This window comes from Pleuronectes platessa, chromosome 12 (genome assembly GCF_947347685.1).
Source record: "Pleuronectes platessa chromosome 12, fPlePla1.1, whole genome shotgun sequence".
Lineage (NCBI taxonomy): Eukaryota > Metazoa > Chordata > Actinopteri > Pleuronectiformes > Pleuronectidae > Pleuronectes > Pleuronectes platessa.
Genome location: NC_070637.1, coordinates 3,465,593 through 3,484,285, shown reverse-complemented (window position 1 = coordinate 3,484,285; position 18,693 = coordinate 3,465,593). Strand labels below are relative to the sequence as shown.

Sequence of the window (18,693 nt, the reverse complement as noted above, 5' to 3'; positions counted from 1 at the left end):
CACACACACACACACACACACACACACACACACACACACACACACACACACACACACTCGCCCGCTCCTGGTATTTCATGATGGCCTGATACGGTGATGATTTAAAAAATGTACGTGACGTTCACTCACGTTCATCGTTACGTTCACGTTAATAATATGAAAACTGATTCATTAAGTTCAGCGTTCGCGAAACATATGCACAACATTGTACTGTACAGCCACTGCAGAGGGGCCGAAGAGCCGCGGGTGGCCGAACCCTGTGTGGAACCGAATTTCTAAGGTGTATTGGACGTTTTTGTGGCAGCAGTGTCCATCACTTTTAGCTGTTCCCTGGAAACACTTCCGTTGTGTTGTGGCCTCTTCTTGCTGCGTGTTTGGCTTTTTGCAGCACGTTCCGGTATTTGCAACGCGTTCCGGTATTTGCTGCGCGTTTCTCTATTTGCAGCTCGTTCCGGTATTTGCAGCGCTTCTCTCTTTTTGCAGCGCGTTGCTGTAATGTGTTGTGTTGTGTTGTGAAATTGATGAAGATGTTTTTTTACTTTGCTGGTGTTTTGTCAACTTGCATGTGTTTTCTAAAGTTGCCGTTCGTTGAGCTTTCACCACCGTAGAAACCAGCTGATGTGCCTGACAACCTACAACACAAAAACACTGTGATAATTTTCCCGCCAGGTGATCAACTCATGAGTCACCAGTGATACTGAATAATGTAGACATTTGCCAAGAAAAAAGTGTTTTTTGCATGTAAAAGTAAATTTTCTTGCTTTGAACTTAATCAACTGTTGTGTCAAAACAAATTAATTCAGGTAGAAAAACTTATATCATACATGTTGGTGAACTTCCAACATATAAAACCATGTGATTGATGCTAGCTGAAGATTAGCCCGAATTGATAAAAGATGTTGTTTTTCTAAAATTGTGGCTTCGGGGTAAAGTGGGACAAATGCTGTGGGGTAAAGTGGGACAGTGTCTCACTTTACCCCACCATGAAGCACAAGTTAAGGTTAGTCTTAAATATATTTTTGTGGTATATTACATAATATATTTTTAATGTCATAAACATTATAGAAAAGCCATCATGCCAAGAAACTACACCAGGAAGACAACCTGGGGCCAAACACCCCTCGCAGAGATGGAGAGTGCAGCCGCTGAGGTCATGCAAGGAAAGAAGTCCTTAAGAAAAGCTGGAAGGGATAGAAATATTGATAAGACAACCCTCAAAAGATTCATAAAGAAAAAAGAGAAAGGGAAAGTAAAATCAGTAGCCTGGGGTGCAGTAGCTGAGGCAAAGAGAATATTCACAGATGAGATGGAGGAGGAGCTTGTTAAACACTTGAAACAACTAGCTGACCAGTTCCATGGCCTTGCTCCAGTTAAGTGCCGTGAACTGGCATTTGAATAGGCAGAGAAAAACAATATCCCTGTCCCTGCCAATTGGACAGAGAAACAATGTGCAGGTAAGCTAGGGTGTGCAAGAGATCACATGAATCATAATAATCATAAATTGGCTTAATTGACAAATCCCCATGATTCTGTTACTAGTCCAATATTAGTGGATGTCAATCTAGCTGTCGGGATTTTAACTATTACAACATGTAGCTGGGGTAAAGTGGGACACAAGACCACTTTTTTTAAAACAATCATATTTTCAGTGCCCTTTGTCCTGAAGACATTCTGATCATTTCCATTGCTAGAAAACATCCTGAATTAATGGGAAATGTGTAAATTTTACTGATTTATCAGTTTAGCTCGCCTAGAGGGGAGCAAATGTAAAAAAATTCCCAAATTACCCCGCTCTCCCCTACAGTTTTATGTTATTAGAGTTTTAAGTATTACAGGGGCAAGTCTTAATCTTAATCTTAATCTAAGTCTCATCTCTACCGACAGTGATTTGAAAAACTATATTGACAGAGGGAGGACACATTTTCTACTTGTACCTTATTTACCTGGGCTGTAACTAGACACTGCAGAAAATAAAGAAATGGTACATTTCCTCTGCACAAAACTGACATGTCTCCAAATACAAGAAGTAAAGAAAGTGTCCTCATTTTATATAAACTATATATATATATATATATATATATATTCTAAATCCTGGGAATTCTCTTACGGGAAATATTTTCCATTGAATGGAATTACCAGAGAACAACGGATGTTAAAAGTAATACTTCTTACTGTATCCTTGGTGGATATTGATCCTCATCATTCACCGTGATGGACCTTTCCCTTGTTTTTGTAAATAAAGCTGAATTCAACCACTAACAATTAACTTTATCGGTGTCTCAAATAAGTAAATCTCATTGTTTTTCAAGGAAAAAAATGGTACAATGAAAATCTTGATAAAAGATCAAATGTTGCAAGATAATATTGACAAGTTTGAAAGGCCAAGACATTTCTTTGTTTTCTCAGAGGAAGTCTACTGAGCTCACCTGATTAAATATCCCTTTTCAATTCAGACAAAGGGTAAAAGGAACTCACAGTGCTACCTACCTGAAGATTAGTCATGTAATGAGATAAAACATTGAAAAATGAAAGACAAAATACAGCTATCATTGATGAATAGCCACATAATGAGAGTATTGACCTTAATTAAACCAATAATATTAAACTAACATACTAAGTGTCTGATAAGAATTTTGAGTGCTCTGAAAGAAATTGTGCTTTTCAATAAAAAAAATTAAATACTAAACGGTTTGTTTCATTTACGGTGGTGAGAAAGCTGTCAGTCAGAAAGTTTGGTCGGCAAAAACCAAACTGGTATAGATCCCATGACCTTCCACCCAACGTACTTCATCCTGTTCCCACATACCTGTAATGCTGTTGAGGATTTCTTTGAGGTGTCCAAAGCTGTTGAGTAACGGGTCCTGTTCTTCATCCTGGGCAGAGAAACGTGAGAGGAAAATGTTGAGAAGCAAGAAGTCATAGTTGCCATATAGAGTTAAAAATAACCTTTTCTAGAAATAAGTAATGGGCCAATTATAGAGTAAACTTTATTAAGTATATTCTGCATAACAAATATGGCTCACTAAAAAATACATTGGTTAGACTAATTATGATGTTTTTGCTTCCAAAGAAATACCTGAGTTATTGACTGTGTACAGACAGAACCCTTGTTGTATTAAGAGTTTCACATTGAGGGTCAGCAGTTCTTGGCCCCAGCTCAAAGCATAAGACTTAAACTGTTTTTATCATGCTGTTAGCAGGGTGATAATATTTATAATATAGAACCCCATGAGATGGCTGAAATACAATTGGCTGCGACAGTTAAATCACAAAGAGATTTCAAATTGGGTGAAAATAGGCCTGATCTGGATGTTACAAATGAGGAACAAGCTTTTACCAAACGTTAAAAATAAGCTAAATTAATTGTAGCGATAAACTGATTAACTTAATTTTACAACTCAGACATGCCAGGCTTACAGTCTGCTGATTTAAACCTGATTTAAACATAATAAATCCCTTTCTACTTAACACACAACATCTCTTTTAAAATAAATTTGTCCTAACACAATGTTGCAAAGTATAAATGTCACTGTCGCACATGTAAAATGAACTGATAGCAATGGAATGTCAAGGACTGTTTTGTACCGTCTTAATCTTTCTACTTATTCAAGGAGAGCTGAGAAGAAAGGATATATCTTGCATTGTACAATGTTCTATTGCATTTAGGATTTTTAATGACAAAAGGTATCAGTTCAGGATTTCCACTCCTACTTCCTTCGCAGACGTTTCCTGCCTCATCAATCAATTTTCTAGTTTGGGTTATCCACCCCTCTTCTTTTGAGGGATCTTCAGTGATGTATTTGTCTTCTGTCTGTTTAATCTCATGCACATTTATTTTCCTAATAGCTGTGGTCCTATTTCGTGACTGCCCATGCCCAGCTTCTTTAGCAGCCCAGATCCTTAAAAAAAAAAAAGTTACTTCTGGATATTGGTGTTTCAAATAGCAAAATAATGATCAGATGAACGTATTTCGCAGGACTACGAATGATCTTTAAAAGGATGCAGATGTTAGAGACTGGTCCATTCTCAATTGATTAGACTTAGCTACAGCTTTTGACACAGTGGATGTGGCATCTTTATAATTGATAGATAGAGACTTGAGCTGAGGGTTGGTGTATTTAATTTAGCCTGGCAGTCGTATTAATTGTCTCCTTCTTACGTCCTTAAAACATGTGGTGAGCTCTGGAGCTCAATTTTAGGACCTACAGTGGGTACGGAAAGTATTCAGACCCCTTTAAATTTTTCCCTCTTTGTTTAATTGCAGTCATTTGCTAAAATCAAAAAAGTTAATTTTATTTCTCATTAATATACACTCAGCACCCCATCTTGACAGAAAAAAAAAACAGAAATGTAGAAATTTTCGCAAATTTATTAAAAAAGAAAAACTGAAATATCACATGGTCATAAGTATTCAGACCCTTTGCTGTGACACTCATATTTAACTCACATGCTGTCCATTTCTTCAGATCCTCCTTGAGATGGTTCTACTCCTTCATTGGATTCCAGCTGTGTTTAATTAAACTGATTGGACTTGATTAGGAAAGGCACACACCTGTCTATATAAGACCTTACAGCGCATGTCAGAGCAAATGAGAATCATAAGGTCGAAGGAACTGCCAAAGGAGCTCAGAGACAGAATTGTGGCAAGGCACAGATCTGGCCAAGGTTACAAAATAATTTCTGCAGCACTCAAGGTTCCTAAGAGCACAGTGGCCTCCATAATCCTTAAATGGAAGATGTTTGGGACGACCAGAACTCTTCCTAGACCTGGCCGTCCAGCCAAACTGAGCAATCGTGGGAGAAGAGCCTTGGTGAGAGAGGTAAAGAAGAACACAAAGATCACTGTGGCTGAGCTCCAGAGATGCAGTAGGGAGATGGGAGAAAGTTCCACAAAGTCAACTATCACTGTAGCGCTCCACCAGTCGGGGCTTTATGGCAGAGTGGCCCGACGGAAGCCTCTCCTCAGTGCAAGACATATGAAAGCCCGCATAGAGTTTGCCAAAAAACACATGGACTCCCAGACTATGAGAAATAAGATTCTTTGCTCTGATGAGACCAAGATTGAACTTTTTGGCGTTAATTCTAAGAGGTATGTGTTGAGAAAACCAGTCACTGCTCATCACCTGCCTAATACAATCCCAACAGTGAAACATGGTGGTGGTAGCATCATGCTATGTTGTTTTTTTTTCAGCTGCAGGGACAGGACGACTGGTTGCACTTGAAGGAAAGATGAATGCGGCCAAGTACAGAGATATCCTGGAAGAAAACCTCTTCCAGAGTGCTCTGGACCTCAGACTGGGCCGAAGGTTCACCTTCCAACAAGACAATAACCCTAAGCACACAGCTAAAATAACAAAGGAGTGGCTTCGGAACAACTCTTTGACCATTCTTGACTGACCCAGCCAGAGCCCTGACCTAATTGAGCATCTCTGGAGAGACCTGAAAATGGCCGTCCACCAACTTTCACCATCCAACCTGACGGAACTGGAGAGGATCTGCAAGGAAGAATGGCAGAGGATCCCCAAATCCAGGTGTGAAAAACTTGTTGCATCATTCCCAAGAGGACTCATGGCTGTACTAGCTCAAAAGGGTGCTTCTACTCAATACTGAGCAAAGGGTCTGAATACTTAGGACCATGTGATATTTCAGTTTTCCTTTTTAATAAATTTGCAAAAAATTCTAAATTTCAGTCAAGAAAAAATTTATTGAAAACAACAATTTAACTCAAATAGGCTGTTCATCAGCTGATCAAAAGTTTAAGACCACAGCTCAAAAAAAAAAAAAAAACTCCTAAAACAGAAATTAAAGTGTCAAAAACGGACTCGGTAATGAGTAGCTCCACCATTATTGTTGATCACTTGAAAAATTCGTTTAGGCATGCTTGATGCAAGTGTTTCCAAAAGGCTAGTGCAAATGTTGTGCCAAGTGGTGAAGATGCCTTCACGAAGGGCATCCACTGTCTGGAACTGAAGTCCATTTTTGTAAACTTCCCTCCCCAAATGTTCTCAATTGGATTAAGATCAGGGGAACACGCTGGATGGTCCAGAAGAGTGATGTTATTCTCCTGGAAAAAAGTCTTGGTCAGAAGGGCATTGTGAATTGGAGCGTTGTCCTGCTGAAAAACCCAGTCGTTACCACACAGACGAGGGCCCTCAGTCATGAGGGATGCCCGCTGCAACATCTCCACATAGCCAGCTGCTCTTTGACGCCCCTGCACAACCTGGAGCTCCATTGTTCCATTGAAGGAAAAAGCACCCCAGATCATGATGGCGCCCCCTCCACTGTGCCGTGTAGAAAACATCTCAGGTGGCATCTCCTTGTCATGCCAGTAACGTTGGAAGCCATCAGGACCATCAAGGTTAAATTTTTTCTGGTTAGAGAATAAAACTTTCTTCCACCTTTGAATGTCCCATGTTTGGTGCTCCCTTGCAAAGTCTAAACGGGCAATTTTGTGGCGTTGAAGGAGACGTGGCCTTTGAAGACGTTTCTTGTTTTTGAAGCCCTTCCTTCGCAGATGCCGTCTGAGGGTTATTGGGCTGCAGTCACCACCAGTAATGGCCTTACTTTGGGACGAGGATCGTCCCGTCTCTTGACGGACAGCCATTCGGATCCTCCGGCTCAGCGCCGATGAGATTTTTTGGGGTCTACCACTTGATTTTTTTGTTCCATAACCCTTAGGATCTTTTAAGAAATGCAAAATGACTGTCTCACTGCGTCCAACCTCAGCAGCGATGGCACGTTGTGAGAGGCCTTGTTTATGCAGTTCAACAATCCTACCACGTTCAAAGACGGTGAGCTTTTTTGCCCTTTCCATCAAGAGATCTTCACAGTGTGATTACTTGACAGGAAATGACATGGAATCCAAATTTTTGCACAGATTTTGCCTTTTAAAGGCTGTGGTCTTAAACTTTTGATCAGCTGATGAACAGCCTATTTGAGTTAAATTGTTGTTTTCAATAAATTGCCTGCTCACAACTTTAGGGCTCTTGTTCCCATTTCTTCTTTTTGCATTTTGAAGCTCTACTTAGAACCTTCCTAAGATCCAACAGTGCAAAATGCAAATTCATGCAATTTTTTAACTGGTCTTAAGATTTTGATCAGGAGTGTATATTTGTAGTTGTTGTTTAACATTATGTTTTTTTTATTTTATTTTGGAGGAAAAAAAAACGAGGGTCAGTTGTGTTTAGTAGCACCGGCTTCTAGCTGTCGGCTCCGCTGCTTAAGATTACAGCAGCGCATATTTTGTTCATTTTGTAATAAAGATCTCAATGACGAAACACGCTTTTTTTTTCACTGCATTTTAATGTAGCTTATAAATAGTGAATTTTTTAACTTAAAAATATGAATGATTAATCGAAAATTCGTCATTAACTCTCCCGACGATCGACGAAGACAATTTAATCGAATGCCCATCCCTAGTATGAATACTTTCCGTACCCACTGTATATTTTTTTGATGTAAATGCTTACCTTTGGTCACCTGTTACAGACATATTGTTACATTCAATTGTTATACGCAGTGTTAATTTCGTTGACGAAAACTATGATGAAAAATATTCATTAACGATCTTTTTTCCATGACGAAGACGAGACGACGACGTAACGAAAACGGATCTTTGAAAATAAAAACTATGATTAAATCTATTTTAACTTTCGTTGACGAGACGAGACGAAAATGTTGGTGGTTGACTAAGTCACAATAATTTTTTTAAACATCATGGTATCAGGCCGTCATGAAGTATCAGGAGCGGGCGAGTGAGTGTGTGTGTGTGTGTGTGTGTGTGTGTGTGTGTGTGCCCCAGATAGCGCACCGGTCCCGAGGCTCCGCCCCCCGCCCCGCTCACTCGCTCAGAGACACAAGATCAGAGCTCGTTCACGTGAACCGGCTGCTTCTTAACAGTGGAAACAGTGAAAACACAGAGTTTCTCTTGTCTCAGCTGCTCAGAGATCAGCGCAGCAGCTTCTTGATCAGAGCAGAAGCTGCAGTTGGTTTGTACCGAGCTTCAGTTTCTGTGTCCGCCTCCAGCCTGACCTGCTCTCACTTTTTGTTTTCACATTTAAAACTAAATATATATTTTTAAGCTATTAGGCTGCAGCTATATGTTTTTATTTATTTCAAAATAGTGTACTTCTTATTTCATACATTTCCCACAAATATTGGGAGGACTCAAATAGCCCTACAAAGTTCTGTGTTTAATTTAATTCAAAGTAGGTCACACTTGCCTGTGTATTTCTTCTCGTCATAAGTGTTCGGTGTTTTCCTTTGTTGTAACAGGTTCAAATAGCAATAAAATGTCAAGAGTTTTCTTTATTGTTGTTCTATAAATTTGTAAATGCAACAAACTATAGTTTAGTATAGTATAACTTTATATTAAACTTTATTAGCTTTGTTATCAAATATATTTTACGGCTCCAGACACATTTTATTTGGGGGAAGAAGGGGCAAAATAAGTAAGTAAAGGTTGCCGCCCCCCTGCTAGTAGGGATATCTAATGGACGACCTAAGTACTGCAAGCTAGACTATTATGCAGTTTTAGACACAACACAGGGTCCCTGGGCCTGAGAAGAGAAGAAAGGAGTTTAATGTGGCTACTAAATGTGACTAAAACTAGACTAAAATGTAAATCGTTTGCGTCGACTAAAACTAGACTAAAATGTAATTCGTTTGCGTCGACTAAAACTAGACTAAAACTAAGAAGGATAAAAATGACTAAATGTGACTAAAACTAATATGCATTTTCGAAAAAATTTCGAAACTTTTGGACAATGAAAAGGCCCCAACTAGAGATTCTAGCCCTGACACAGACATTAGTTCCTCTCATGAGTTACTCTATTTTATTGCCTTTGAAAGTATTTGCACTGTTACTACAATGCAAGAAAAATGGGTGGGCCTGTAAATAAAGTAAATAAAGTGGAAAAAAAGAAGATCTCACTCTCTTTGAAATAGAAAAAATGAAGGAAACAATTCATGGCAGGGAAGTTTGGAAATAAAAATAAAAATGTTTACATACATATAAGAAATATTTATGGCAAAGAAAACTCTGGCTCCAGCTCTGTTGGTGAGATTGCCAGAAACAAATGAATTTGCTATCTTAGTATGAGCCTGATAAATCCTCATCAAGAGCAGGGGTCGGATTTATAACCGTTGCGTACGCACAAAACAGGGCCTGAAACGTGCGTACGCCACTGCTCACGCCAAAGTTAGGATTTATAAAAGCGAACTTGATGGGAAAATTTGCGTATTTCTAGGCAAAATCTGACCCATGGGTACGAACGTTTTGGAGACGGGAAAGTGGCGATGCAGACATGAAGAGTTGAATTGAAGCAGATTATTGATCCACTTCATCAGTTACATTAAAACCAACATCTTAGTTTTGCTTGCGCGACATATCTGCTCCACCCGAGCCTTTTAATTTAAAAATATATAAAAACAACTTACAGCTAATTACGTTCATATTATATTTAACAGTGGAGTTACAGAGCCGAGTCATTAATAGTTTTTAATTATATCTTCTATAATAGCTTTAGTACTTATTTTCACTGCAGTGAACGTGACCGTGCCACAGAGCGCACGGAGCGCACGGAGCACAGAGCGCACAGGAGATCACTTAAGAAATGAAGACACTTTCCAAAAAATATCCCAGTGGAGGTAAGGATCCACTGATGTGGGGGAATCGATCCGATTCTCTAAATAAATAAATACTGCCGTGACAGTGGTGCGGGGATCTGTGTGATGTGTGCACGTGAATGGAAGGACGAGGAGGAAGAGAGGGTTCAGCGATTTCTGATCTCACACATTGTGTTATCCCCAGCAGCGGCAGAGTGTCAGTGTATTTTCTTTATTAGTGACATCACTGCTGTTCCATAAAATCGCTCTTCACCTCACTAACGAACACCTCGATGTCAGTGTCAGAAAGTTTCACTTCCTCTTCACATCACTTGATGCCGTGCCTCCGTCAGGACTCTGGGTGGAAACCCATTGGTCAGCGGCATCATTTAATGTTCGTGCCGACCATTCATGGTTGACGGTGGGCGTGTGGAGGGCGGATTTGGAGGCAGATCCACGTACAAATGTTTCCAAGTGGACTGTGAATATTGCGGCCAGGTGTGCGTACGCACGGTTTTATAAATCGGAATTAGCTTTGGCCAACGCCATTTCTGACTTTTGTGCGTACGCACACTTTTAGTAGGAATCCTACGCAATCCTTTATAAATCCGACCCCAGGTCCTTCTCCAAAAAGTCCACCAGGATTCTACAGTAGCCCAAAATGAATCATCTAAATCCTGGTTGTAGAGAGGGCCTTTTTGTAGCTCCTCATACTCCTATTGCTTTGGACAGTGTTGGGGGAAGGATATTCAGTTGGTTGCAATACGCAACTTTATTTCTAAATGCTACTAAATCCTACATTCTGAGCCTTTAACTTTAAATGGGAAGCAGAATTTTTTGTTTCAGACTTGATAAAGAGTAAAAGCCTAGTAGAGGGTCCATGTGGGCTACAAACTAATAAGTAGGTTTGATGAAAGTAGATGAAGTGGTCCCTGTGTCTGAGGTGTCAGAAAAAAATGATTTGAACCCAAAGACCTGACACGGTTGTTGGGGTAAACATGCATAAACCTATACAATATCCAACAGGTTTTCTCTTTTCCAGCCATCAGTTATTGCAAAGTAGCTCCCTCGTCAGTACACCATGTTGATGCAAAGTGGATAACCAAATTAGCTTGTGAATTGTCACAGTGTATTTCATATTCGACAGGGACAGTATACCCATGAATAAATGATCAGGGTTTCAAACATGTAGTCAAAGATCTATTAAATATGGTTATCACATAAGCATATGTCATGGGGATTTAGTTTTCAGTTAAGAAGACAAAGGATGTGTTAAACATCATTTTAAATATGATATATCACACGACTGCTTTCCCAAACCAATATTTAATTTGACTCTAACAGGTCTGAAACAGGTCCAAATTTCTCACTGAAAAAGTGACGGAATATTTCCCTTTTAATTATGATTTTTTCATATAAATCGATCTATCTCTCCATCTACCCATGTAAATCAATCATATTTAGTGTCATTAAAACATTTACAGCATTTAAACATGTTATTTCTTGTATGGACTGAAATCTGATGTTGCATTTTACTGATGTACCCAACACATTTGTCAATTCAGGTCATTTTCTGTGTTCATCTCCATTGTGTCCCCGCTAAAGCTGAACAATTTAAACCCATGGGTTTCGACTGTGATGGACAGTTGAGAAAATTAGAGAACCAGTTCTTTTAACTATGACTTGTCGTATTCTTAAAATCATTGCTAGGCTAATTTTTAAAACCATAACAAAGTTCTTTCTACTTTGAGTCTGCTCAGAACTGTGCAAACTCACCAGAGACATGTTTCAAATCTCAAGAGTTTAAGGCCACAGTATTTGACGACAAGATGTGTAGTACCCATCATCCTTAGTCAAAGGGAGCACTTGAGGTTTCACCAAACCCAAAAGGCCATCCTTTGCAAACACTGTCTTGAGTCTGTGATCCTTTTGTCCTGTTTACTGTCCATGAAGCTGCGCAGGGATCTTTTGGGTTCAGTTCCATTGAGTTACTTTTGTCCATAGATAGATGACAGACCCTGCAGCTCTTTGAGAAACTGATTAGCACTGGAAGTATACAAGAGTAAATCTTCAAAACGTTAACCTCCCAAATATAATTATATTCTCCAATTTAATAAGGCAGAATTTAGGATTAAGATTTTAAGTTGAATGTAGTATTATAATAATAGGAGAAAGAGGTGGTACTATTGTATGCACTCCTGTGGTTGTCAATTTGTGTTGTTTGTCTTTTTCCCTGCAGCTTCTTGGCTTGTATTTATTGGCCTTTTATATCTATTGCACTTAAAGAGTAAAGATCAGTTGTCGTCTATGTGAGTTATTTTCACTTTACCTGTTCCACCCTGGCCTCTTTACTCTGCTCAACCTATGAGCGCATGTGTGTTTTGTCTTGTTTTCTCAGTCTCTCTCTCCTATGTGCTATCATTTATTGTACATTTTCCCTTTCCTGACTGGTCAACGCATCAGGTCCATCCCCAGCTTCTTTAAAATGTCAAAATGGGACCCGGACACAGCCACAGACTCTGCTGCCCTGCTACCCAGTCTCTGACAGACACATCTTTTGTAAAGCTTTCTAAAGCTGTGTTTGCTGTTCCCTCACTCACTTTGTTGCCTGGAGAGTCACCCTGGTATTGAAAATTATTTTATTTTGGTAAATTGCCTGTCAAGTTCCCTTTCAGTTATTGGGAGAAGAAATATGTGACAATGGGATGCCGTTCTTATATTCAAAAAGGTTGTGTAGACAGCTGAAAAAGTGCAACCCAACAACAATATCTGAAAAGAGAGTTTTTTAAGTCATTAGACTTAATATCGTCATGGTCAAAAGCATTGGCACCCATGATTTGATGAGTTTCATTTTTCAAGATCTTGAGAAATAACTGCAAATTAAGCAATTGATACGACCAGATTATCCAGTCAATGTCCAGGGTGATATAGGGAATAATATAAAAAAAATTATAATTTGCACTCCTTTGATGAATTTGAGTTGAAATTGGAGACATAAGGCTCACCTGTGCACAATTATCAGTTTTCACAAAACTTGTATTAACCAATCAAATCTATTTCAACACATTTTAATGAAAGAATTTGTTAGTCATAAAACTGTTTATTGCTTCAAAGATGTTGTACTGAGAGGAAACTCAGAAGTCTGTAATGCTTGGTGCATCTTGTGGAACAAACACCTCACAAGAGATCTAAAGAGCTTCAGGCTGACCTGGAGCCATCTGGAGAGGTGGTTTCAGTCAGTACCATACACCACACACTAAACAAAGGGCTCCATGGGCATAGGCCAAGTAGGACACCTCTATTGAAAGAAAGGCACAAAAAGGCAAGACTAATGCTTGCAAAAAATCTCTAAATACGCCACAGTCTTACTGGGATAATGTTCTGTGGATAGATGAAACTAAAGTAGAGTTAAAGTATCTTTTAGAATATAGTGCATCAGTTTCTTTATGAGCAGCAAAATTAAGTCCATAAGAAAAAAATCACTGCAGCGAGTGAAACATGGTGGAGGTTCTGTCATGCTGCAGGGCGGCTTTGCTGTCTCTGCTGGGGGCATTGAATGTGTCAAGGACATAATTGTAAAGCAACATGTGTAACATAGTGTCGGAAAACTAGGTATGTGGAAAAACCCAGAAATCACACTTTCTGCAGCTAAAAAGAATGGTTGAAAAAGAAAGGATGGATTGTTTTCACCTGGCCACTGAGTTCTGACCTAAATTAGTCCTGAGCTAAATTCCAGTAAAAACCTTTCCAGAGCTGAAAACTGCCACTACCAGCAGGCAATGGAAGAATAGCGAAGATTCAAGCAAACAAGCTTCTATATGGCTGCAAGAAACATTTAGAAGCAGTCACTGATACCAAAGTTTCTAAAACCAAATACTAATGAAGAATTGCATAATTTAACTTACCAGGGGAGTATGAGTATTCCATCTGGAGTTCCTCTTGATAGCCCCAACAACAGTGCCAATTTCTCCCTGGACGATGTAGATATTCTTGTCCACCATGCTGCTTTTCTGAGAGAAAGAGAGAAGTGGATATGGTTAGTTTTGGCAGAAATTCAAGCCAGGGCTGTGCAGTACTTCAGTAAAATCACTTATAGACCCTTTATATTAGTAATTTGCTCAAGATACACCTAAGATACATATTTTCAAACTCATGAATTTGTTCTTTAGTGCAGTTCCCACCAAACAGCTTATGTCTGTCCCTCTCCCATCTCTTGAAACCAGAAATGCCCACATTCTTATTTCCTTCACTATAGTATGTTGAGCGCACATTACTGGCGTAATTATTCCCTGCTTATAAAATTGTAAATCAAAAAAAAAAAATCTTCAGGAATTTCTTATTTTAGGTAAATGTGTGTAGAGCAGAGGAAACTTGCAATGAAACAAGTGAAACAATTATTATACTTAATGATTAATAATTTATGGCTGTGTGAAAGATTTCTCCCTGGTTCATTTCTACAATAAAGACTTCCGGAGATGCCAAGAACTTATTTCCACTCAGCTCTGGCGGACTCACTATAGATTGGTGTGAAAACCTTTGCTGGCCTAGAAACATAAAGGCTATACACAACCCATAATGCAACACTCAGTTAAAGGCCATAGTTACACTGGTGCTCGCTCCACTCAAAAAGAAAATATGTTGTAATGAATGAGCATGTTGTTTAATTTGTCTAAATATTGTCTCCAACAGCTTCCTTTCTCTCCAGAGCAGCAGAGAACTCGGTTCAGTTTAAGTGCTGTCTTATAATGGTTGAGAAAACCCTGTATTCTAAAACATAGATGCTACCCTCAGCTTATATTATATAACACATGCTTGGGCTCAGCTTAGTGTGCAAAATATGTATCACTCAAACCCTCTTGTAGACACAATCTCTTTTCAGGTCATTCCTTGTCATATCATCACACTATTGGTCCACACCATCACAGATCTTCATGAAGTTTGGCATGTTGATTTGGTCATACGAGAAACCAATGAAACCACAACTTTCTGTGTGTGTCACAGAGAAATGGTTCTCAATATAATTTTAAAGCTCCTTTACACCTACATATGTATTTTAACAGTACCTTCCATGTAAAAAAAAACAGCATTAAGAGTGATGACAACAATTACAACAAAATAACTGACTTTAATTACTAGTATTAAAGACTACATTGAAGTTGCATATATGATAATAACATAAGGGGTATTAGAACAATACTAGATACTAAACAATAACTTACACTGTAATTACATGGTAAACATTAATCACCTTTAACAATTGATGATTGCACTAAATAATAATGTATAAGTAAATGGCTTTGTATTTATATAGCACTTTTCTAGTCTTGATGACCACTCAAAGCGCTTTACAGTACAGTTTTACATTCACCCATACATTCATACAGTGCATCTATTCGCAGCACTTAGTTATTCTATGGGGGGGCCATTTGGGGTTCAGCATCTTGCCCAAGGAAACTTCGGCATGCAGATTGGTCAAACTGGGACTCGAACTGCCGACCTTCAGGTTGGAGGACGACAACTTTACCCCTCAGCCACAGCCGCCCAAGTAATGGATACAAAATATTTTAGATATAATATATCAAATATAAAAACACTGCAAAAGTATATGAAAATCAACTGGCTAAGCTTAAAGTCAAACTAAAAACAACTACCTTCAAATGAATATAGAAAGATGAAAAAAAGCTAATTTCCATATCTACAATGCTTTAAACCAATACAGATAACCAAACAGAATCAAAATGACATGCTGTTCATATTTGACCAGCAGTACTCTTCAAAATGGTTGGATTAACCTTTTCCTTGTGTCATGAATGGCAAGCCAAATAATACTCTCATTATACAAGAAGACATGTGAACATAGCGACTAGGTGAGTGAGGCCACATTCTTTCCAATTCTTGGCAAGCAGCCTGTCCAGATTAACAAGAGGATGAAAGTGTTATAGGTAGAAGGCTCGAAGTAAGGACAGAGAGACGGGCTTATAGCTGTTAAGATGGTCAGATAAATGAGACTTCACTAGGGATGTACAGATTATATGTTTTAAACCACCAATTCCAATCTGAATTGATGTTGAGCTCTGATCTGATATTATATTCTCCAACACAATTTACAGTGCAAACAGACGTGTCCACCTTAACACACTAGGAGGAGAAGTGTGAAAGGGAGATTAAAAAAAAGGCCAAGTCAACAGCTCTGAAGCAGACAGTATTCAGGTGCATTCATCTGATATTCAACAGCTCTTTTATCATGGTGTGCTATTATTTGTTCCAACACAAATTCAAAAAACCATCGATCTCTAGTTCTCACAACTGTATGAAGGAGCAAACCATTTCAATGTACCATTAGGTTTGTCCAGCAGCATTACACTAGTAATGCCACCTAATCTAGTCATATAAAGTTTAATCATTTAGCCTCAAAATCGTATCTCATAGGGTCTCATAGGGTTTTACAATTAATGCCTAATTTACTATTCATTCATTTACTATTCTAATTCTTTTACCACTCTGTCCGCTCAAACAGTAGGCGAAGTAATTAAGAATCCTGCATGTTACGTCTCCCCACCAGGTCACTATCTAAAACTACATTTACCTTAAAGCTCATGGGCAAAAATGGTTCATCACTATTTAGAGGATTCATCGGTGTTCATTAGTTTATTTTAAAAACTGACGTTTTCTTTTGCACCTGCCCTGGTCGAAGCTTCCCAATGCATGATTCATTGTTATCAATCAATTGGCATCAATCAATTGGCATCAATCAATTGGCAACCCCCCCCCCCCCACCATACTTGGATATCAAGATAACAAACAGCTGAATGTCACTATACCACAGCTACTTCTGACAGATCTTCAGATTACACCAAAGCTCCAGCTTTCAGTTTCAAGCATAGCTCCTCCATCGCCATAATGCCTTCCCTAATAGCTGTTATTAAACTGCAACATAATTAATACAGCCATACATAGATGCGGCCATACACCTACCAGGGAGACGAGCAAGCTCACTGGCTGTCAATTAAGCTACGGAGGTGCTAGCTAGCTGATGAGATGGAGCAAAGAGCGTCCACTCTAAGATAAAGCTAAGAAGCTAACTCCCCGGCACATTGAGATGTCTAAAGAATGATGAAAGACAAACAAACACAAGGAGAGGACACGTCAATACTTTTTGATTAATCTATCAACGTACTGTGTCACAGTGTTTATAAAGCTGTTGCATTAGCAAGACCACTTGCCTCCACAGAGACCTAACAGTCAACCACTTAGCCTAGCTCAACTAGCTAGCATGTCCACTTGCTAAGGGTAACAAGATGTGTCTCCATTGTTTGCTCTTCGTGACAGCAGTGATGCATTTGTTTCATTTCATAAGCAAATTGCCTACTAACACACGCACAAACAAGCTTATCTGGATTTACAAAAAACAAGTATATTACCTGTGTGTGGCTGCTATTTCAAAGACGGAGTCCTGCTGTAGCTAATGCTAGCCTAGCTCGGCCAGCTCGCAGGCTAGTCGGCCAACAGTGAATGAAGATGAGCAAAGTTCAGTTCACTACGACAAACAGACAAAATGGAAACTTCCGTCATTCCACTGCTTGATAACACAATACTTCCAAACACCGCTTCTTCGTTCACTCTTCAAATAAAAAGGCCCATAGGTGAATAAATGCAGCAGCTTCCTGCGGCTGTCAGTCTGGTAAACACACTGACGTGGAAAAACTCTGCGCTCTCAACCTAGCGTGATGAGATGGGTATGATTGACAGGCCACAAAGTGATGCCTTTAAGCGTCATGCGCAGCTCGACAATGTACGTAGAAGCCAAATAATTATATTTAACGCTCTATAAATATTTACAGTATCGTTTAAATCATATACAATAACTTTACTGATTAAATAACAATATAAATTTGAAAAAGGAGGCGGGACCAAAGTAGGATAGTGGAGTATGTTTGGTTGCGACAGGGTTGATGACGAAAGCACAGTCTGCGTCTCCATTGGAGGGAACAGTCCCACTCTGACAACATGACAGTGTAATAGACTGTACTTTCACCTGCCAGGCTCTGGATCTCTGTGAAAGACTTCCTTATGGATGAGACTGTCTGTCTCAATTGATCAAACACTGTTACCAATGCGTTCAGTTGATCCAGTCGCCCTGAGAGCTCAACACGCTTTCATGTAAGAAAACACATCTAATAAGGAGCAAATAGAGGAACATGTTTCACAACATTTTGGGAACATACTGCAATTTGAAAGAAACAACTAGATAAAAATGCTGGAAGCAGAGTTATTTCCAATGTTAATTCCCAAATATCGTGCTGTGTTTTGCCTCCCCATGTTCTCTCCCTCTCCCTCTCTCTCTCTCTCTCTATATATATATATATATATATATATATATATACAAAGCAAAATTATTGATCGATGTGTGCTGCAGTAAGGTGAAAGATGGTGACAGCTTGAAAGCTCATAAAAAACTGTATATACGTTTGGGGCATATTGTTAATGATATGTATGCTATGAATCTAGTCATATTGTCAGTATATTGTGTCTACAGGCTACTCTTGAAAATCAGGATTTGACAATTTGGTTACACGAATGTACCAAGTTTGATTTTTGAGCATGAATGTTTATTCTTGACACACAGGGATAAGGCCAAAAAGTGCAGCAATGGGGTTGAGAATTTGTCGCTTAAACATGTTTTATTTTTTATTGTTGCCTCTCTTTGTCTTATACACATACTCTAGTAAAATTAACATACTTGGCCTCAGAACTGTTGGTCAAATAAAACTAGCAATTTAAAATGTAAGACTTAGATAAAAACACCACATACTGATGTGTGGGAAAATCTCAGGAGATAAGCTGTCAGATATATTCAAACCAGCCAGTCTGAGACCAATAGTTATGCTGCCACATGATAGCCTTATTCGGAAATGCATGAATAAGCAGATGATGAGGTGTTCCTAATAAAGTACTTGATGAGTGTAATCTGGCTTCTGGACAGTAAATGACCAAATAAACATCCTAGTATTTAAAAAAATGTATCCTGTTTATACAAGTAGATATATGAAGACTTCAATATTGTCTTAGTGCCTGATTCAATTGTAT

The 18,693-nt window shown here is 38.9% G+C and overlaps 1 protein-coding gene across 10 annotated transcripts in view; it reads right to left on the bottom strand.

The window, feature by feature from the left end:
* gbf1 (golgi brefeldin A resistant guanine nucleotide exchange factor 1) overlaps nucleotides 1-17,317 on the bottom strand; it is a gene marked incomplete in the record, with an annotated part of 89,192 nt that extends 71,875 nt beyond the window's left edge. For 9 of the 10 annotated variants that reach the window (XM_053435747.1, XM_053435752.1, XM_053435749.1 and 6 more), the window contains 3 exon segments: nucleotides 2,807-2,873; nucleotides 13,512-13,616; nucleotides 17,028-17,317. In XM_053435747.1, the coding sequence (XP_053291722.1) occupies nucleotides 2,807-2,873; nucleotides 13,512-13,607 (163 nt within the window). 10 annotated transcript variants of the gene reach the window in all.
* Nucleotides 17,318-18,693: the final 1,376 nt, after the last annotated feature.